The sequence below is a fragment of the Notolepis coatsorum genome, assembly GCF_963971535.1.
Source record: "Notolepis coatsorum genome assembly, chromosome: 14".
NCBI classification, from domain to species: Eukaryota; Metazoa; Chordata; class Actinopteri; order Aulopiformes; family Paralepididae; genus Notolepis; species Notolepis coatsorum.
Window position 1 is genome coordinate 109,693,231 of NC_140178.1, and position 22,896 is coordinate 109,716,126.

At 42.6% G+C, this 22,896-nt stretch overlaps 2 protein-coding genes across 3 annotated transcripts in view; both read left to right on the plus strand.

Moving 5' to 3' along the window:
* Positions 1 to 2,084: 2,084 nt before the first annotated feature.
* On the plus strand, positions 2,085 to 19,595 carry ankrd54 (ankyrin repeat domain 54). The gene is made up of 8 exons (XM_084329891.1): positions 2,085 to 2,635; positions 3,799 to 3,846; positions 4,456 to 4,554; positions 5,225 to 5,296; positions 9,669 to 9,716; positions 15,727 to 15,851; positions 18,820 to 18,927; positions 19,399 to 19,595. The coding sequence occupies exons 1-8, from the start codon at positions 2,338 to 2,340 to the stop codon at positions 19,471 to 19,473; spliced, it is 873 nt and encodes a 290-aa protein (XP_084186017.1). The 5' UTR covers positions 2,085 to 2,337; the 3' UTR covers positions 19,474 to 19,595.
* A 1,075-nt stretch (positions 19,596 to 20,670) lies between these two features.
* hmgxb4a (HMG box domain containing 4a) overlaps positions 20,671 to 22,896 on the plus strand; it is a 60,004-nt gene continuing 57,778 nt past the window's right edge. Inside the window, exons 1-2 of one of the 2 annotated variants that reach the window (XM_084329885.1) lie at positions 20,671 to 20,727; positions 21,732 to 21,835. In XM_084329885.1, the coding sequence (XP_084186011.1) occupies positions 21,799 to 21,835 (37 nt within the window). In that variant the 5' untranslated portion in view covers positions 20,671 to 20,727; positions 21,732 to 21,798. Of the gene's footprint in view, positions 20,728 to 20,854; positions 21,026 to 21,731; positions 21,836 to 22,896 lie in introns of those variants that run through there. The other variant, XM_084329886.1, reaches the window with a different exon arrangement.

The window sequence follows — 22,896 nt, forward strand, 5'->3', positions numbered from 1 at the left end:
TGGGGGACACTGTACAACTGTACAAGCAAAACTGTACATTGGAATATTGACAAAACCATACTTGGTCATTTACTGTACTGTGTGCCTCTTACTACATCGAGTCGAGGGGAAATGGGAAATAGACCCACTAGACTTCCGCGTTACATGGAGCTCGTGAGTGGGCGGGGGAAGAGGGGGGGGGGGGGTTAAATTAATGAATGTTGATTAGAATGTTCCTTGACGTAAGTGGCTAGCCGTCACTACAACCGCTTACATCAAGGCTCTCTAATCAACATTCATCCACGCGCTCCCCTCCCCCCGCGCTCTCCCATGAGCCCAAAATGCGTGTATCCTTTCGGCAACAAACGTTTCCTTCCGCGTTGCTCTGATTGGCCAGCGATCTACGCTCGTTTCGCCCCTACGCCGGTAGCGCGCGCATGCGCATTTTGTTTTTACCCCCACACGCTCACACACGCAGGTTTTAATAATAATAATAATGCAGGTTTTGCCGCCACACCGGTAGATAATAATAATAATAATAATAATAATACTTAGAATAATAATACTTAGACAAACGCACGCAATTGGCACAAGTGTAAATTATGCATTCGTCACTCAGTTTTAACATCGACGCACTTAGCTCAACTCGTTCGCCAGCTTGCTGTGCAGCCTATGGTCACAAGTTTGAATCACTCTTAGTTCAATTTTTTTTTTTTTTTTACGTTTTAAATAATTTATCATCTCTCTATATTAAGAGTGGATATATGTTGCATAACATGCCTGTTAATTACCTTTTAAATATCTGTGGTTAGGGTATGTTTTTTAAATAAATGCCCAGTCTTGTGCTTTGTCACCACCTGTCAATCTGTTCTGTTATTGGTCCATGATGGCAATAAATTGATGATTTTTACAGCCTAATCTAAAACAGATTTTTTACACATTGGTTCAAACTGTCATGTTGTGTCACAACAGAATGAGTAGGTGAGTGTTACGCCTACAGAAAGTGTAATCTATTGATTGACTTGCGCAACCTAGTCAATTTGGTCTAAATATGACCTATGTGTTGATGGAATCACGTTATAGAGAGATGAAAACAATACAATACGTTATTGATATGAATAGCTAGTTACGTTAATATAGAGAGATGAACGTTATTTCGATTGATATGAATAGCTAGTTACGTTAATATAGAGAGATGATAAATTAATTAAACGTAAAAAAAAAAAAAAAAAAATTGAACTAAGAGTGATTCAAACTTGTGACCATAGGCTCCACAGCAAGCTGGCAAACGAGTTGAGCTAAGTTTGTCGATGTTGAAACTGCGTGACGAATGCATAATTTACACTTGTGCCAATTGTGTGCGTTTGTCTAAGTATTATTATTTTAAGTATTATTATTATTATTATTATTATTATTATTATTATTATTATTATCTACCGGCGTGGCGGCAAAACCTGCATTATTATTATTATTATTATTAAAACCTGCGTGTGTGAGCGTGTGGGCATGTGGGGGCAAAAACAAAATGCGCATGCGCGCGCTATGGGGCGAAATGAGCGTAGATCGCTGGCCAATCAGAGCAACGCGGAAGGAAACGTTTGTTGCCGAAAAGGATACACGCGCCCAAAATACCACGTTATTTTTTTTCGTATCCGCAGTTTGCGGAGACTCTCTCTGATTGGCCACTGACGTTTCTGGTCATGTGACATGTGCGCCCAATCGTGTGACGCCTGTTTCTTTCACCGGTTAAGCTTAGGCACTCTTTCGAAGTTGGTTAAGGTTAGAGTTTGTCGTAGGGCAGGGCGATAGAACACCAGCCCTGATTCCAAACTCTAACCTTAACCAACTGCGAAAGAGTCGCCTAAGCTTAACCAGTGATAAACTAGGCGTTAGGTAGTTTGCAGGCTGTTAGAGGCGGAAATGGGCAAAGACACAGCTCGTCACGCGATTGGGCGCACATGTCACATGACCAGAAACGTCAGTGGCCAATCAGAGAGCGTCTCTGCAAACTGCGGCTACGAAAAAAATAACGCCAAAATACCGGAAGTGTTACGGTGGCCTATAGGGGACATGTTGTCGTTGGTTCTTCGAGGTATAAACCAACGCGTCTCAAAATTTTAGAAAGTAACCAGATGCGCGTGAATGATTGTGTTATGAACAGACTTCCAACTAACGGAGGAAAATATCATATTCAAAGTTATTATTATTATAACTCTGCACGTCTGACAGCAGCAGCCCAGGGGACGGTTTAGTTTCCGTTCACCGGGCCTCGCGAGAGTAGGAGCCGTGCGTTACAAAGAGCTCCGCCTGCGGAGCACACAGCAGCGGCAGCAGCCTCCGTGTGTTCCGGTGAACATCATGGAGCCTCAGCCCGGAGCGCAGCAGGGCGACACCGGGGAGGAGAGACGGGGAGAACAACACACTGGGACCGGGGAGGGCGACGGGATGATTCTGGGTCGAACCGGGGGCCAGAGTGCGGAGCAGGAACTCCGGTACCTGCACTTGTTGTGGGAACCTAATGATCGAACCGAACCACCGGGTACCGGCGGTGTTGTCACCGGCGCTGGCAAAATCGGGAAGATGACCACCGGGAGCAGATCCAGGAGACACGGCAGAGCCGTGCGGAATGTCGGCCCCATCGGAAGAGACATCTATGGTGATTTTAGAGATTAGATTCATTAATGTATTGTCATCATCATCATACATACAGCACAAGGAAAAGAGGGTTGGCATCCAACCAGTAGTGCAAATGTAACAGTAAAGTGCAATAGTAAATTGGTGATTAAACTGGGTACAAAATATACAAATTAGTACTACTGAGTGTGGTGCTAATCAGATGTGTGTGTACAGAGTTGTAGTGTTATGTACAGTGATAAACACTGTAACAACTACCATAAACAATATGGTAGTAGTCATACTGGCCAGCAGCGTAACTAGTAAGAGTAGGATATGTACAGATATACATGAGTAAAGGACTATGTGTCGGTAAGTACAGTAAATATATATATGGTATACACAGCATTATTGTACTATCATACAGATATGGGTTATATGCAGTAATGCAGGTGTACAAGCAAGTATATAGAGGGGTTATATGCAGGTATATTCAGATCAATTTGTATATATTTGTATATATATATATATCGTGAAGCGCAGTCAAGAAGGGCTGGGGTGAGTAGCGGTGCTAATGGGTTAAACTCGCTCTCGCATCCTCAAAGACCGATAGACACGTTGCGAAGTAGTGAATTCACCTCTTGGTATAGCGGTCTGTGTTGCTGCCTGCGGTGTGGGAGACCGGGGTTCGACTCCCACTCGGGGCATTGAAGTTTGAGGTGACGTTGTCACAACCGTTACATATATATGCAATAGATCTAAATCGATCTGTGGTGATGATATGTGAAGACAGACTCTCTCTTTCTCACATGCATTACTATGATAACCTGTATGATGTTCTAGATGTGTACGTCTGTATGTGTGGAGAGAGAAAGACGGACACAACTTTACTGTCCGACACCAGTGACTTGTGAATCAGGCTCACACAGTGTTGTTGTTTATATAGCACCCGTGACTATACTTTGGATGTGCGTGAGTCTTTTCTACTACGTTGTTTATATAGCAAACATTAATAATTGACAGCCTCCTCATTGGCTCAAAATGATAAATGGCTGCTTTTTTTTATATAGCGCTTTTTATCCAAAGCGCTTTACAATTTGTCCAACTGAAGAGTTCCATTGTGTAAAACCAGTTTGTTGTTATGTGTGTGCAATAGCAAATGATGTGTTTTACACTGACTGTAACTTGCACGTCTCTTCTCCACAGCAGTGAAAAGGCTGAGGGAAGCGGCCAACGGCAATGACATTGATACAGGTAGGAAGATGACAGACATTCATTCTATATGACTTGCACCTGTACTGTAGCGGTATGATTTAAGATTCTCTGTCAATCTGTTGCTACGTTCAGACTGCAGATCAAACGGGTCCAAATCAGATTTCTTTGCTCTTACAGTATGTGTGAATCAGTGTGAACAAAACACAAAAACGCGCCATGGAATCGGATCTTTTCAATTCTGATTTGGGTCGCTTTCGTAAAGTGGTCCTAAATCGGATGCAGGTCTGATCTTTTGCAATGTGACCCCAGTCTGAAGTCTGAGTCGTGTGACTTTCATGCAACTTTTTTTACGTCACTCTTTTAGATTTGACATTTGTCACAATCTTCTTACGTCCATCTTATCTATTGTTCATTTGCGCATGCGGGTCAGTTCAGGAGCGTGGGACCAGTTCACACTGGAATCTGATATTGGGCCACATTTTATAATAATAATAATAATGTGAACAGCCAAACAAAAATAAATCCAATCTGAGTAATAAATCAGAATTGAGCGCTAAGACTTGCAGTGTGAACGTAGCCTCTCATCATTACTCTCAGTGAGGACATAAAAGATGAAGCTAAATGTAGGTTTTATTTTCTCTCGACCAGTGCGAACGCTCCTGCAGGACCACATAGACCCGTGCGCCGCGGATGACAAGGGACGGACCGCCCTCCACTTCTCCTCCTGTAACGGCAACGAGGGCATCGGTGAGTTCATCAGTGGGTCACCAGTACTCACCAGCCTCCGTGTTAACCTGCTGCTAACTCATTAGTCATTGCATTGTTAACCTGCTCCTAACTCATTAGTCACTACATTGTTAACCTGCTGCTAACTCATTAGTCACTACATTGTTAACCTGCTGCTAACTCATTAGTCACTACATTGTCAGGTGTGGGGAGCAATGCATCATAGTCATAGTGATGTCAACAGGGCCGTGTACACTGTACACACATTTTGGGGAGGTGGGGCTCAAGCAAAAAAAAAAAAAGGGGGCACTCACCCCACTGACGCCATAATCACTCGCTTTGTTTTAAATTGATACGGTGTATTTTTCGTGGATACTACTACACATTTCCATATTTATATTTGATAGAATTTCAATAAAATAATAAATAAATAAAAAATTAAATACAATTTAACACCAACCAAAATGATGATAACAAACATTTATTTAAAAAGTTGTGTCGCATTCACAATGTCTGCTGAAATATTTGCAAATACGACATTTTGTCCACATCTCGTCAGAGCCCGTTTCGAATCAAAATGTGGGAGTGGACAAAAATGTCAATGTTATTATTATTATACGACAATGTTGTGTCATATATCCCCCCCCACCTGACCCCTGTGTTCACTTTTCAACTCCTTGTGGCGTCATAGTGCAACTGCTGCTGAGCTACGGCGCTGATCCCAACCAGAGGGACGGCCTGGGAAACACCCCTCTCCATCTGGGTAAGAGACCCAGTTACAACCCCTCTCCATCTGGGTAAGAGACCCAGTTACAACCCCTCTCCATCTGGGTAAGAGACCTGGTTACAACCCCTCTCCATCTGGATAAGAGACCTGGTTACAAGTTACAACCCCTCTCCATCTGGATAAGAGACACAGGTACAACCCCTCTCCATCTGGGTAAGAGACCCAGTTACAACCCCTCTCCATCTGGGTAAGAGACCCGGTTACAACCCCTCTCCATCTGGGTAAGAGACCTGGTTACAACCCCTCTCCATCTGGGTAAGAGACCCAGTTACAAGCCCTCTCCATCTGGGTAAGAGACCTGGTTACAACCCCTCTCCATCTGGGTAAGAGACCCGGTTACAACCCCTCTCCATCTGGGTAAGAGACCCAGTTACAACCCCTCTCCATCTGGATAAGAGACCCAGTTACAACCCCTCTCCATCTGGGTAAGAGACCCAGTTACACCCCCCCTCCATCTGGGTAAGAGACCCAGTTACAACCCCTCTCCATCTGGATAAGAGACCCAGTTACAACCCCTCTCCATCTGGATAAGAGACCCAGTTACAACTCCTCTCCATCTGGGTAAGAGACCCAGTTACAACCCCTCTCCATCTGGGTAAGAGACCCAGTTACAACCCCTCTCCATCTGGGTAAGAGACCCAGTTACAACCCCTCTCCATCTGGGTAAGAGACCCGGTTACAACTCCTCTCCATCTGGGTAAGAGACCCAGTTACAACCCCTCTCCATCTGGGTAAGAGACCCAGTTACAACCCCTCTCCATCTGGGTAAGAGACCCAGTTACAACCCCTCTCCATCTGGGTAAGAGACCCAGTTACAACCCCTCTCCATCTGGATAAGAGACCCAGTTACAACCCCTCTCCATCTGGATAAGAGACCCAGTTACAACCCCTCTCCATCTGGATAAGAGACCTGGTTACAACCCCTCTCCATCTGGATAAGAGACCTGGTTACAAGTTACAACCCCTCTCCATCTGGGTAAGAGACCCAGTTACAACCCCTCTCCATCTGGGTAAGAGACCCAGTTACAACCCCTCTCCATCTGGGTAAGAGACCCAGTTACAACCCCTGACAGTTTGGGTAAGAGACCCAGTTACAACCCCTCTCCATCTGGGTAAGAGACCCAGTTACAACCCCTGACAGTTTGGGTAAGAGACCCAGTTACAACCCCTCTCCATCTGGGTAAGAGACCCAGTTACAACCCCTCTCCATCTGGATAAGAGACCCAGTTACAACCCCTCTCCATCTGGGTAAGAGACCCGGTTACAACCCCTCTCCATCTGGGTAAGAGACCCAGTTACAACCCCTCTCCATCTGGGTAAGAGACCCAGTTACAACCCCTCTCCATCTGGGTAAGAGACCCAGTTACAACCCCTCTCCATCTGGATAAGAGACCCAGTTACAACCCCTCTCCATCTGGGTAAGAGACCCAGTTACAACCCCTCTCCATCTGGATAAGAGACCCAGTTACAACCCCTCTCCATCTGGATAAGAGACCCAGTTACAACCCCTCTCCATCTGGGTAAGAGACCCGGTTACAACATCTTGAACCCGCCCCCTTTTCCTGATCCTCCAATCATACCTCTTGCTTTCCTCTGACAATCTGTCTCAGGAAAGCAACGGTTGTGATAGAAGGATTAAAAAAGGATCGATTGTGGATTTGGAGAATCGCCGCACCCCTAGTGCTGAATATAACGCAGGGCTGGATACATATTTAAAGGTGACTTGGGGGCAGCCCTAATTGTAAAAGAGACTGCTGTAAAGTTCCAAACTGGCCCTTTAATGCGTGCTGATGTCTGCTCGCACCGGACGGGGAGCGGATGCTTTATCAAGCCGCCAGGAGACGCGCTCTGGAACTCACCTGGCTTGGTGATCACAAGTCACCACACACCTCACCGCTTCATCACGGAGACTCTGATCCGACTGTGTGTGCGTCATTCAGAAACCACACACACACCGACATATACCCCCCCACACACACACCCACTAAGGCTGTCCCCGAACCCTGTTTTTGGGATTCAAACTTCTTCAGGGTTTTTCGAACGAACCTTCGAACCTTCGTTTTTTTTTTTTTTTTTTTTTTTTTTTTTTTTTTATATATATATATATATTTTTTACTATCCTCAAACTAAATCCTCAATTTGAATAAAGTGATTAATCTGATTAAATTAGTATATATTTTTTTAATTAAATCAACTTTCCAGACCCAGACCCAGCCCAGGGAGAAGCCCCAGCCCAACTAAATCAATTAAATCAACTTTCTTTAATGAATATAACTCATCAGTTTCTTTTAATACTATAATATTAGTGTAGCCTAATCTTTGTCTGCAACTGTGAAGAAAAACCCCATTGGTTTAAACAGAATTAATATAATATTTTTTTTCGAATGTTGATTTAGAATTCGAATGCCAACGTAACGAACAAACGTTTGGGCTCAGCCCTAACACCCACACATACCCCCACCATTTCCGTGATGAATAAAACCCACCTGAAAGTGGCTAAAGTGGAACTCTCTCCCGTCTTCAATCCTGACTTGTCATCTGACTGTGACTCTTCTCTGCTCACTATTGCTTTCATTCACCCTGTGCCCACGCGTGCTTAGAGTAGCCTATTGCTCTATTACACTAGTGCTGAACATAACGCAGGGCTGGATACAGGGTTCGCACAAGGTCCTTGAAATGCTTAAAGTGCTTGATTTTTGACAAAAAGAAGTCGAGGCCTGGAATTCCTTGAAAACAGCCCATTTTTTAACAAGGTGCTTAAAAACCAGTCTCATTGAAAGTTTTATTCATCCATGATAAAATTGTTCTGAATCAAGAAATGTAATCTTTTTATTTAAAGTGTAACTAATTGTCGGAAATTGGTTTTAAGCCATAAATATTGGATCAGATTTTTTTTCTATAAAAAAAACAGCATTTAAAAATTAATTGTATCCTTTTAAATGCCCTTTTAAAATAAAAAATAGTGCTTGGAAAAGTCCTTGAATTTCATTTTGCACTGTCTGTGGGAACGCTGTGGATACACATCTAAAGGTGACTTGGGGACAGCTGTAGTTCTTACTGTCGGATCAGAACGCTGTGCCTCACCGAGTCACTGGGCAGCTGGTTTCTCTCCAGATGGCTGCAGTAGATAATATAACGTATGTAAATGTCAACAATTATGCAAAATCAAAGAGGCCGTGTTATTTTGTTTGTTCACGGCATCGCAGCATCCTGGAACATCCCTCAGCTACACCTTGTTGTAGGGCTGACCCCTATTAATCGATTAGTCGACTAATCGGTCGAAAGGAGCCGTAGTCGACTGGCCAACTTCTTAGTCGAATATAATAAAAAAATTAAAATTAAAAATTAATATTTATTTTTGATTTTTTATCATTCTTTCCAAAAGAAAAGAGGCCTAGAAGCGTGGCTAACGCTAATGGCACGCATACCAGAGGCTAACTGCCTAATAAAACAGGCACAGAGGCACTGAAAGAGGATTTCACCCATCTAATGAACACACTAGACTAGACAAATATCAAGATGTATCCATCAGTGGACCAATTGCATGCTTTTGCAGAGGACAAGAAGCCTTCAGTCGACTCCCTCAGACATTAAGCACCCCCACAGCCCAAATGGAATGATAAAAAAGTAAAAAAAAAAAAAAAAGTAAAAAAATATTATATATATATATATATATTTTTTAAGTCGACCAATAGTCGACTAACGGCAAATTTTGGCCAATCCTAGTCGACCATCCAAATCCTTAGTCGGGGACAGCCCTACCTTGTTGTATACTGTTTACTTTCACTCATAGTATAGATTCAGATAAAACAAATGTTCATCGCCTATATTTATTGCAACATATATTATAATAACCGATGGGGCATACAGCCCCTCATCTGCACCTTTTGTTTACATGATTGTTTATTGAATTTTTCTCATATCTTTATATATTCATAGTTAATCATATAGTTTACACTGTTTTTCTCATATCTTTTATATTCAGATCAGCTAACTTTATTGCCTATATTATTTATTGTCTTTCTACTATTACCCTGCCCATACCTGTACCCCCCCCCTCCCCCGCCTGCAATAAAGGAATATCTTATCTTTATCTTAACCCTTTCACTGCCACACTACAGAAGGTTAACCCTTTACTATCACACTACCGATAACCGTCGGTAGTGTGATAGTAAAGGGTTAACCTTCTGTAGTGTGGCAGTGAAAGGGTTAACCTGCATGTTTTGTGGCAGTGAAAGGGTTAACCGTCTGTCTATTGTCGCAGTGAAAGGGTTAACCGTTTGGTAGTGCTGCAGTGAAAGGGTTAATATGTAACGTGTTCTGTGTGTTCCTCCTCCTGTGTCTGCAGCGGCCTGTACCCACCATGTGACTGTGATCACCACGCTGCTGCGAGGAGGTGAGCAGCCTGGAGGAGCGCCTCATACTGTATGTGTTCTCTCTGTTTACAGGCAGGCAGGCAGGCAGGGCTCGACATCAACACCCGCCACCCACCAAGTGCGGGTAGAATTCAGCAGTGGCGTGTAACTCCGTCACTCTTACCGGCCACTTTGGCGGGTAGACCGTGCAGCGTCACCGTTTTAGAGTCGTAGTGAAGAGTCTCTCTCTCTCTCTTTTTCTTTCTCGCTCTCTCGGAACGCAGTGCGCGCTTACTTGCGTCGCGCGTAATGAGAGTCTCTTTCTCTCTCTTTCTCTCTCGGAACGCAGTGCGCGCTTACTTGCGTCGCGCGTAATGAGAGTCTTTCTCTCTCTTTCTCTCTCGGAACGCAGTGCGCGCTTACTTGCGTCGCGCGTAATGAGAGTCTCTCTCTCTGTCTCAAGTAGCCAAACTTTACACTATAAAAACGAACTGGATATTTGGTGTGTGTGTGTGTGTGTGTGTGTGGGTGTGTGAGCTGAGTGGCTAGTGACTTTGGAAAACCACTAGCCACAGTGGTTTTTACTCACAGCCCAGGTCATACCTGTTCTCTCTGTTTACACTTTTTCCTTCTCTAGTTGATTGACTGAGCTCTTGATACAAGGATGAATATAAGACGACGTATTATGTATATGTATACGATATTTTAAAGCTGCACTAACAGACCTGGGGAGTCAAAAACCTGCCTATGGTCTTTACCATAGGAGTTTCTCATGGTAGTTAGGTTTATGATCGAGTTTCAATTTAAATTATGATTCTGTCTTCCCACGGTCATGAAAACAAGATAATCGAGATAAAACTATTATTGTGCCGCATGCCGCGTTGCTCTCATTTTTGTCTTGTGTTGTAAATGCAGCGCACCCTTCCTTCACGGCAGTGCGTTCCGCCCCTCCTCCCCCTCAGTGTTTCAGCTGGTGTTGAGAGGGGGGAGGAGCCACAGCAGTGCGCTCCGCCCCTCCTCCCCCTCAGTGTTTCAGCTGGTGTTGAGAGGGGGGAGGAGCCACAACAGTGCGCTCCGCCCCTCCTCCCCCTCAGTGTTTCAGCTGGTGTTGAGAGGGGGGAGGAGCCACAGCAGTGCGTTCCGCCCCCTCCTCCCCCTCAGTGTTTCAGCTGGTGTCGAGAGGGAGGAGGAGCCACAGCAGTGCGTTCCGCCCCCTCCTCCCCCTCAGTGTTTCAGCTGGTGTTGAGAGGGGGAGGAGCCACAGCAGTGCGCTCCGCCCCTCCTCCCCCTCAGTGTTTCAGCTGGTGTTGAGAGGGGGGAGGAGCCACAGCAGTGCGTTCTGCCCCCTCCTCCCCCTCAGTGTTTCAGCTGGTGTTGAGAGGGGGAGGAGCCACAGCAGTGCGTTCCGCCCCCTCCTCCCCCTCAGTGTTTCAGCTGGTGTCGAGAGGGGGGAGGAGCCACGGCACGTTTCTCCAGATATTTTGAAATGTTTGTAGAAGATGACCGAAAGGCAGCCTTTGGTCAGGAAGAAGGTCAAACAAATTAAATCATTGTCATATGATCTTCTAAAATCAATGAGTAATCGTGATTTCAATATCAATCAAAATTATTGTGATTAGGATTTTTGCCATAATCAAGCAGCCCTAGTTTTCATGGTTCCACTTATTCAATTGGTCTGACATTCGACGGGAGCAGAGTTTAGCCTAATTAAACGAGGCCTGTGTTTTGAAATACTAAATGAAATGCACAATGAACTACTTTTCAAGCCCAGTATCGAGCGAACGCTGTGTAGCTGAGAGGACAACGTTACGAAACCAAAATAGTCAAAACAACAGACACGATACACTATTGGAATCATAATACTCATGATTACCTGACTTTTCAATTTCGTAGTTTTTGTCTTTTGAGATAAATGTTCATGGCGATCAATGAAAACAAAGATGCAGATGAATGGCACGGTAGAATGTCAAGGGATACCGACCTCAAGAGTAGTTGTGCTCTCATGATTGGTCGAAGATTGGCAAGGCTTATGGGTATTGTAGTAGTTACCATGGATCTAAAAGATAAAAATAGCTAGCTTAAGGTGCTCCCATAGTCGAGCGGACCGTACACGGAGCGGACTCGCGCGGACTCAAAGCGGACCCAAAGCGGACTCAAAGCGGACCCAAAGCGGACCCAAAGCGGACTCCAAGTGCGAAGGTCCAATACACAAAACACTGATCGCCGTTGACATCGACCTGCATTTAATGTGACTTTTCGATCTATCATTAGAGCCTTTAGCACAATATATAAGACAATCCCAATCCATAGAACCAATCATAATCAAGGGCACACAACACAAAATTAGTTTATATGCGGATGACGTAATACTGTTCATGCAAAACCCCAACACCGCATTGCCTCATCTTCTCAAGCTGATTGAGGACTTTGGAGATCTATCGGGATTTAGGATAAATTGGCCGAAGTCGGCCTTCCTCCCACTAAACGCCCCTGCAAAAAGAAATATAACCCTCCCAAAAGAGATACAGATGGTAAAACACTTTAGATGTTTGGGAGTTGAGATATTCCCTACCATAAGCCAAATGGTGAAACACAATTACATAAAAATCCAAAACAAAATCAAAGACGACCTTGTCAGGTGGTCAAAACTTAAAAACTCAGTACAGGCACAGATATCAATAGTTAAGATGGACGTCCTACCTAGAATCAACTTCTTCAGCTCAATGCTACCGTTACCCCCTCCAAAGGGTTACTGGAAAGAATTACACTCCTCCACATACAAATTTATTTGGAATAACAAACCACCACGTATAAAAAGATCCACCGCACCGAGAAACAAAACAGACGGAGGTATGGCATTCCCAGATTTCTACCACTACTTTAAGTCGTACACTTTAAGACCACTAACAACATGGTTTGATCCCCAAGCATCAGTATCCTGGAGAAATTTAGAAGAAAATATAGTAGCTCCACATAGGCTGAAGGGCATAGTATACACCAAATGATCAATTAAGCAATGCGAACGGAAATTTGGCCCCATAATCACTCATGCGATCAGGACATGGCGTGAAACACAAAAAAAATATTCTATCCCACATACATGGCATAATCATACTTCCTTATTCAATAACAATGCACTCTTGATTGGAAAACAACCTATAAGATTCCCTAGATGGGAAAAGCAAGGCATACACTCATTAGGAGATGTTTTAAACAAACAGTGTTTTTGTAGTTTCAATGAAATACGCAAAAAAAATTATCTCACCAAGTCCACATACTATTATTACGCACAGTTATTGGCATGTTTGAAAGCTCACGGTGTTCCATTAAAGATACCAATTGTACACCACAGATACCACAAATTTTTCTATGAAAGAGAGACATCGAGAGGTTTTGTTTCAGATTTTTATGATCAATTACTAACGGCCTCGTATGAAACCCTCCATCTAGACTCAGTCTGGAGGAGGGATATACCAGACCTGGAGACAGACTTTGACTGGCAAGAGGCCTGGGTAAATGTACGACTTGCATCAAGGAACCCGGACCATCAACAAATCAATCTTAACTATATTCACAGGACATACTTAACTCCTATAAGACTGAACAAAATGGGTCTTAAACAAGACTCCAAATGCTCCCTATGTACAAATGGGGACGAAGGCACATTTATGCACATGTACTGGGACTGCCCACCAGTTAAGATATTTTGGAAAGAAGTGACCCAGCAATTATCAAATCTCTTGGATCTGGATATACCTGTACACCCCTCTGTATTACTGCTTAATGATGTCTTTGACCATGCAGTACCTCCACAGCTAAAGAGATTGGTTTTATCCGGTATCACAGTGGCTAAAAAGCTGATAGCATCACGATGGTTTCAACCGGAAAAAATGTGCCGGAAGGTCTGGACTCTTACATATCTCGATGTGATTTATCAAGAAATATCTACAGCAAGAATTTTGGGTCTCAATGAATCCAAAATGACTATGTGGTTAGAAGTGGTGGAGAGAATAAAAGCTAGCATATAATGGTAGTGTCTGGTTAGGAACAAGTTATAGTGGTTGGATTATCCAATGGGGGGTCCGGGAGGGGGGGGTACGAGCTAGAGCATATGTGTGTAGGTTTTTAGATAACAGGTATTAGGGGTATATCCTGTATAAGACATTTGACTAAATGGTAATTTCATTGGATATGCACTGTAATTAATGCTTGTATATCTTATCGTGTGTTGTCATGTTTGTTTATAAGTTTGTTTAAAAAATAATAAAACAAATTTAAATAAAAAAAAAACAGTTAGCTTAGTGTTATACAAAAGATAAAAACAGCTAGCTTAGCGTTATCTAAAAGATAAAAACAAATAGCTTAGTGTTATCTAAAAGATAAAAACAGTTTGCTTAGCGTTATCCAAAAGATAAAAACAGCTAGCTTAGTGTTATCTAAAAGATCAAAACAGTTAGCTTAGCGCTATCTAAAAGATAAAAACAAAAGTTTGTATTTGTGCGTTTCCGAATCGTGCCAACAACACATCGCCCACTTTGTGTAGACTATTGATACAGACGCGCTGTAGACACTTTTTACAAAAAATATGTCATTCCATGAGCGGAGAGACCTGCTGCAGACAGAGTAGAGGTAATGTAATTATTAGAAACGGACTGTTTTGACTGACAATACGCATTAAGCATTGGGTATATTGCTGTGCATTGCTGCTGTCATCTGTTCTAGAAATCATACTACTCGAGTAATTAGGGCTGGGCGATATGGCCAAAAATGATATTGCGATAACGATATCGATAACAATATCATATCACTCGATATTCGATATTATCGATTAGGGCTGTCCCCGACTAAGGATTTGGATGGTCGACTATGATTGGCCAAAATTTGCCGTTAGTCGACTATTGGTCAACAAAAAAAAGTATAATATTTAAAAAAAAAAAAAAAAAATTATCATTCCATTTGGGCTGTGGGGGGTGCTTAATGTCTGAAGGAGTCGACTGAAGGCTTCTTCTCCTCTGCAAAAGCATGCAATTGGTCCACTGATGGATACATCTTGATATTTGTCTAGTCTAATGTGTTCATTAGATGGGTGAAATCCTCTTTCAGTGCCTCTGTGCCTGTTTTCGTAGGCAGTTAGCCTCTGGTATGCATGCCATTAGGGTTAGCCACGCTTCTAGGCCTATTTTCTTTTGGAAAGAATGATAAAAAATATATATATATAATTTAAATTTTTTTTTACTAAGAGGTTGGCAGTCGACTACGGCTCCTTTCGACCGATTAGTCGACTAATCGACTAATAGGGGTCAGCCCTGTTATCGATATTGTTATAAGTATTAAAAAAAATATATATATATATTTTTTTTAAACAACAGATGTATGTTTATTTTGCAGCAATTCTTTGTCGTTGCCGCCATCTTTAGTGTTACATCCCCTCACACTCCAGTTCTCAGGCTGCAGCTTGAAAGCGAACGTAAACAGGCTTCTCTGCTGGCTGTGGCTCCAGGGGAGTTGAACAGTTCTGGCTCTCCTAGTTTCTTTTCTATCTTTTGGCGCTTTTTTGGTGGACAAACCACCGCACACGTGCACCGTGACTCCTGACTGGAGACTAGCCCTGCTGGCACACATAGCCTACTGTGTACAGACGGTTTCAAACTGTATTCTTAATTAGAAAGCAAACAAAATAAATGGACAAGAGAAAAATAAATCTAAATTTGGTCAGTATTGTCATTTGGACAAGCAAAGCCATTACTTTAAGTTGCAGGCAAGAAAGACAAGTCTGTCCCCTGTCTCTGGTTTTAAAACTGCTCTGTTGCAGGTCACAAACAAATTTAAAAAAATTAAAAATAGAAATAAAATAAAAATGTCTGTTTTTCCCCCCGATATCTATTATTAATATATATCGTGATAATTATCGTTGTCGTTATATCGCCCAGCCCTACGAGTAATTCATGCAAGTCCTCGATCTGGGGAAACATTACTTGTGCCCATCTCTACCAGTAATGTAAGAATAAATTCCTGACAAGAGTGTATTCCTGGTGTGATCTTTTTATACAGGGGCGCGAGTGGACGCCCTAGACCGAGCGGGTAGGACCCCACTACATCTAGCCCGCTCCAAGCTCAACATCCTGCAGGAGGGAGACTCGCGGAGCATAGAAACGCTGAGAGGGGAAGTGACACAGGTAACATGAGTTCACTGACCACAGTGACCTGAGGGATGACGACTGCGTTTTCATGCAGACTGATGAATGAATGAATGAATGAAAACTTTATTTAACAGATTGCAGAATGGGTACAATACAGTACGGCTCAATACATACAATTGTTAAGGGGATGCAGACCTGAGAAAGACGTTTGTCTTGTTTCCATCAGGGTCCCCCATTTTCAATTCATATAGACATATATGACATACATGACATACAGATAGTCAGTACTGCTACATCTATACATTTATGACATACCAGATTTGCAAATACAGTACTGTTTGTGATACAGAAGGAGTCAAGAAAAGGGAGTATATACATTTGACGTAGAAACTGTACATTGGAGGTTGGGTGGGGGGGGTTGGGTACATTGGGATATTGACAACCATACTGGGTAATTTACATTGGAGGTGGTTGGGGGGGGGGGGGGGCGGGGGGCATACTGTATAAACAAGTAACACTGTACATTGAGGGGGGGGGGGAGGAGACACTGTACAAACAAACACAATTGTACATTGAACTATTGACAAAACCATACTAGGTAAATGACTGTACATTGGAGGGGGTTGGAATGATTGGGTTAGGATATTTACAGGGGCCAGTGTTGAATTGCAGTCTCCCGTAGGTGTCCCTTGAGAGAGGTTTTGAAAGTGGGTAGTGATGAAGGTTGTTGTGCTTTTACTGTTGTTTAAAGGAACACTCCAACTTTTTGGGAAATTAGCTTATTTGCCATCTACCCTGGAGTTAGACAAGCAGATACTGTACATACCCTTTGCATTAGGCTTAGGAAACAGCCGCACCGTTAGCCTAGCTTAGCGTAATTTACTGGAAGTAGGTGTGCCAGAGTAGCCTAGTTCCCAACAGTCACGAAATACACTCCAAATACAACTCCAAAAAGTTCCTGTAAACATGTTGTGACCTGTGTATTTACCGCGTGGAGAAATAAAAAGAAAAAAAAATTGACATTTCCGTTTTCTAAGCAGATAATATACTCTGAACAATTTTTTGCCTAACCACTGCTGCCTGGGCACAGTGATTTCATCACCTCAAAAGCCCTGTTTTTCAAAGTAAAAAAAATATATTTTTATGTTCTGGCAACATATTTTGGCTAAATTTGCCTCGTTTTATAAATGTGTATTGATAACATAGTGCTGTAATACAATTTTCTAATAAATATGCATGATCAAGTTCAACAACGTGTGCTTTTATTTTGATATTCCTTAATTCCACGTTGAAATGACGCGATACATTAACACTATGCCGTCCGAGAACGAGTATATACGTGTTTAGAAAAAGAGCGTTGTGGACCAGAGCCACGAGTATATACGTGACGAGTTGTTATTGTTTTATTCCATATTTATAACGCTTCTTAGGTACCCGATCCACTACCAGCATCTTTTCACATATTTGATTTTCGAAACATGCAGTACCGGCCAGACCCGCTTAGGGGCGCCATCGCTCCACTGCAGTATCATTATGTGATAAAAAAAAATGCAAACTACAGTTCTGTGGGCGGATCATAGTTCCTTGATCCCAGCCGAACATCCTCCATCTTGGATCAGCTTGGCGAGCGTTTTTTTCAGCGTGGAATAATGGGATTTATGATTAGCCAATGTGCATATCGATCTACCAGAATCCGATGACTGGTGAGGAAATGCTGCCGGCGATCACATGGCCTGACGGTAGGATAATATTACCCCAAATTACAGCTGGATTGAACATTGTTTTATAACGTAACGTGATCGGTCAATGAAAATGCTATATTGAACGCACACTGTATTGGTAATCAATAATAGTAATCAGCGTTCCCCGCCGCCCCCATTTCATCCATAGATGCTCTGTAATAGTCCGGATGCTACGCAGTTTGTTTTATTTCATTCGTATATATACAGCAGAAATGGCGTTTGATATAACGGCGCCAACGTTTAGCCTATTATCTAGCTCCCGGGAAAAAAGACGAGACGAAAAGTGCGATAAACCTTATATTCACGACGCTATAAAATGACAACCAACCGATGGATTTTTATTTTCTTTAAGCCATTATGAAGGCACGGTTTATGCACTCAAGTGACAATGAGAATGGACAGATAGCAATACTATAAATGATATATAAAGCTCTTAGAAAGTACATTGGTTTGTTTACAATCCGCTGTCCTCTGAGGCCTAAATCCATAGGCCCCGCCGGTTGCCATAGTGTTAAGTGTGGGGTCGCCAAAAAAAATCCTAAATAAATGGGGTATGAAAAAGTTTGAGAACCCCTGGTACTCTAAACTATAGTGGTGCAATCTGTGGTAACTCGACACCTGTAGCTTCCGCAGACACAGCCAGCCGAGAAGGTATTGACATGTAGATTGTAGAAGCTGCCGGGCCTGGAATTCCTAGTGAATATCAATGGCTGCTTGTTGCTAATTTGCATATTAATAGAACCTTGCATCTCAATGAGGGTAAAGGTGTGGAGATGGTTGCCAAGACATTTTCAGTCGTTTATTTAACAAGTTGGTGGAGAAAAACACATTTATAGGAGTTGTTATTCAATTCACCCAGAAAAGTGTATTTTTTTTTTTTTTACTTGAACTTGAGGACTGCATACTTTTTTTGCAAAGCTTAGCTTTATACTTTATACTTATAGCACATGCATGAGCCTGGTCTCTTTTGAAAGATAACCTTCTGAAGTTACTAATGCAAAAAAAGGAAAATCACTTTTATTTTGATTGAAAACTTTATTAACAGATTGCAGAATGGGTACAATACAGTACGGCTCAATACACACAATTGTTAAGGGGATGCAGGGGACCAGAGAAAGACTTTCGTCTTGTTTAGTGCTAATGAAATAGGCACGTATATATGTACCACAACCCTTTCACCGCCACACTTCTGTAGTGTGGTAGTGAAAGGGTTAAGAGGTTAAAATAAAAACACCTTACGTTCTTCTCTCCTGTGGGTCCAGATCATCCAGATGCTGAGGGAGTACCTGAACGTCATGGGCCACAGTGAAGCCCGGGAGCGGCTGGACCACATCTCCACACAGCTGCAGCACACGCGCACCAAGGAGCAGGTGAGACCCGCACACCGTCCACCTGCACGGGATCAATTACTGACACGGTCCAAACACGGCCCAAACACGGCCCAAACACGGCCCAAACACGGCCCAAACACGGTCCAAACACGGCCCAAACACGGTCCAAATATGGCCCAAACACATCCAGACACAGTCCGTAGAGGTGATGGCAGAGAGGGGGATGAGAAGGAAGCTGGCTGCTATCCTGGAGAATCCCTCCCACCCCCTCTGCGACGAGCTAGTCAAGACGAGAAGCACGTTCAGCCACAGACTCATACCCCCCCGACACTCAACTAACCGCCTCGGACAGTCCTTCATACCAGCGGCCATCAGGCTCCACAACAGTGGGCAGGGACTGCTGCCAGACATCCAACTACAACTACTAGGAACCTAAAAAAGGACAATAACACTAACAATAACAATATAATATATATATACAAATTTGCCATGTTGTCTTCTTTTTTCCAGGTGGACGAGGTGACTGACTTATTGGCCAGTTTCACATCACTCAGCCTACAGAAGCAGAATCAGGGGGATAGGTAGAGAGTACTGTGTGTGTGTGTGTGTGTGTGTGTGTGTGTGTGTGTGTGTGTGTGTGTGTGTGTGTGTGTGTGTGTGTGTGTGTGTGTGTGTGTGTGTGTGTGTGTGTGTGTGTGTGTGTGTGTGTGTGTGTGTGTGTGTGTGTGTGTGTGTGTGTGTGTGTGTGTGTGTGTGTGTGTGTGTGTGTGTGTGTGTGTGTGTGTGTGTGTGTGTGTGTGTGTGTGTGTGTGTGTGTGTGTGTGTGTGTGTGTGTGTGTGTGTGTGTGTGTGTGTGTGTGTGTGTGCGTGCGTGCGTGCGTGCGTGCGAGTGAGAGGGTGTCTCACAGTTGTGTCTGTGGAAACATTGTCCTTTTTTGCCAACGATAATGAACACAATTACTTGTTAAAGACAAATGATCTTTTCATTCAGTTATAGACTATTGTATCAGTTTCTCAACAGCATCTTTGTATCACTCTGCCTTTTCTTTTGCCTTGCATGTTTATACGTGAACTGTCATGTAAAAATGGATTATTGTCATTGTTGTACATGGTTATATCAAGAATTAATCATGTAATAAAAATATCTTTGGATATATTTGTGGAAATATGCTTCTGCTTTTACATACATGTACACCTATATGTTGTGATGCGTGGTTATATATGATAACATGCATCTAGGTGCGTTTCATGAATATTCAAATATGTTTAACCCTTTTGGGTATACAACTTCACATGAGAATGAGATTAGAAATTGTGAGAAATTAACACTCTAGCTGATATAAAAATGGCTACAGAAGATAGAATTATTTGTATCATTATTATTCACATTGGTTACTTCTGTAGCATAATGTATCCTCATCTGGTTACTATTGTAGCATAATGTATCCTCATCTGATTACTATTGAAGCATAATGTATCCTCATCTGGTTACTATTGTAGCATAATGTATCCTCATCTGGTTACTATTGAAGCATAATGTATCCTCATCTGATTACTATTGAAGCATAATGTATCCTCATCTGATTACTATTGAAGCATAATGTATCCTCATCTGATTACTATTGAAGCATAATGTATCCTCATCTGATTACTATTGAAGCATAATGTATCCTCATCTGATTACTATTGAAGCATAATGTATCCCAAATATGGCTACGTCGCCAACTCGGTGATTGGTTGCATCGGCTAAGCCCCTCCCCCCGGGTCGACCAGCAGCAATGTTGTTCACCGACATCAAAGATGGCGACCGGACCCGCGTAAATGGATGAATCCGTAGAGGTAGTAATATTTAATAAATTCAATACATTTCACATGTCCCTGTGGTTATAAAATACACATGTTATCCGCCCGGTGTCGTAGAGGACATCCGCCGAGTTAAATGCATGAAAGCGGCGGTCTTTTGTCCACTTCTGAAGACACGGGCCTAGCGGCGTCCCAGAAGCCACGGGCTCGCCTGCCCGCCGTGCCCGGCCCGCTGAGCGCACCTTCAGCAGAGCCCGCTGGAGTGGATGAAGCGACGGGAGTGGGTTCTCAGAAAGAGAATGGAAGGGGGTGTGTTTGTGTATCTTTACGAAAAGTAGGCGGGAATTTGTCTTATCAATTACTATTAATAGTGACCTGAGTGTAAAACGCTCATTTACTGCCAATTACAGCAGGGTGTACGTTTAACATTGAGCGTTTTTAACCAGGTCAAGATATAGCTAGTCGGTTTGTTCGTGTTTGAGGAGTTAACTGCTCCTCTGTTGATCAGTGTGGCTCCTCTCAGGCTCTTTAGAGACGATGAATTGAAAATGGGGGACCCTGATGTAAACAAGACTAAAGTCTTTCTCTGGTCTGCATCCCCTTAACAGTTGTATATATTGAGCTGTACTGTACCCATTCTGCAATCTGTTAATACAGTTTTCAATCAAGGATGCAATGCAAAACCCATTCATAATGGAACTCTGGCTAATAGAAGTTAAAACATTCGCCCACAGCTCATGCAGGTGTTGATACGTTAAAACCTTTAACACTGAAGTCTGTACCTTGGTGTGTGTTGTGATGCATTGAAAATGGGGGACCCTGGTGTAAACAAGACGAAAGTCTTTCTCTGGTCTGCATCCCCTTAACAATATTGTGTGTATTGAGCTGTACTGTACCCATTCTGCAATCTGTTAAATTTTTCAATCAATCAATCAATGTGTGTGCATTGCATTAAAACGTTTCAGAACATTACAAAGTACTCTCTTTCTCGTTAACGCCGTTTACACAAGACACTTTATATTATAACTGCCTCCTAACAGGTCATAGCATTCATGTTGTCGGTGGCATCCTGAGGAACGAAAGCCTGTTGTGGAGAACGGAGGAATCATGGCTTTTGAGGAGATCAAGAAGAAAGGAGTGATGGGTAATAATCATAATAATAACAACGTATTCTGATCTGTACCAAACAGCAGCGTGGCCTGATTGAAAACAAACGTCTTCATTCATTGCGTCACGGCTAACAACACGGTCATAAACGTCACAATTCGTTACTTTGTTCTATGTTTAGATTAGATTAGACTAAAATGTGTTGTCATCATACAGCACAAGTACAGTACAATGAAAATAAGTTTGGTATCTAACCAGAGTGCAAATGTAACAGTAAAGTGCAATAGTAATATATACAATGTACAGGTGATTAAATGAGCACCACTGGTGCTAATCACATGTATGTACAGAGTTGTAGTATTATTATGTACAGTGATACAGGTATAAATATACACTATGGTAGTAAGTCATACTGACCAGCAGTGTAACTAGTAAGAGTAGGTAAGGGATATGAACAGATATAGATATAGTATCTACAGGTATGTAACAAGGGTTATATGCAGGTATGTACAGACATGTGGATACAAATGTATAACTGAGTAATAGTGCAAAATCAGATGTATGTATTTGTATTTATTGGTTTAAAATACAGAGACAGTGCATATTAAGGAACATTTGACTGTAAATATGCCAGTTTAGCCAAGTTGGCTAATTTTCAACTGTAGTCGCTGGGGCAGGTGACATGAGCACTACAATAATTAAAACATAGTACAATAATTAAAACACAGTAGGAATCAGTATAGGTTACAATACACTAAAATACATACAAATAAATACATTACAATACATCACAACCCCTCAGTTAAAATGGTCACACACTTGACCATCTCAACCATGATTTTAAGTTAGTTTTAAATTAAATGTAACTTTGATACTCCCTGAGCCGTGTTGGCAGCCTGTTCCAGATGTGGGCTGCTCTCACGGAAAAGGCTGCCTGACTAAAAGCAGACCTCCTGTTTGGGACTACACAGTCCCCTCTGACTACAGACCTGGTATATCTGTCAGCAGATGCTTTCTGTTTTATGAAAGTACAGAGGGGGGGAGGAGCCAAGCCATGTAGGATTTTATAGGTAAGGCAGGCATCTTTGAATTTGACGA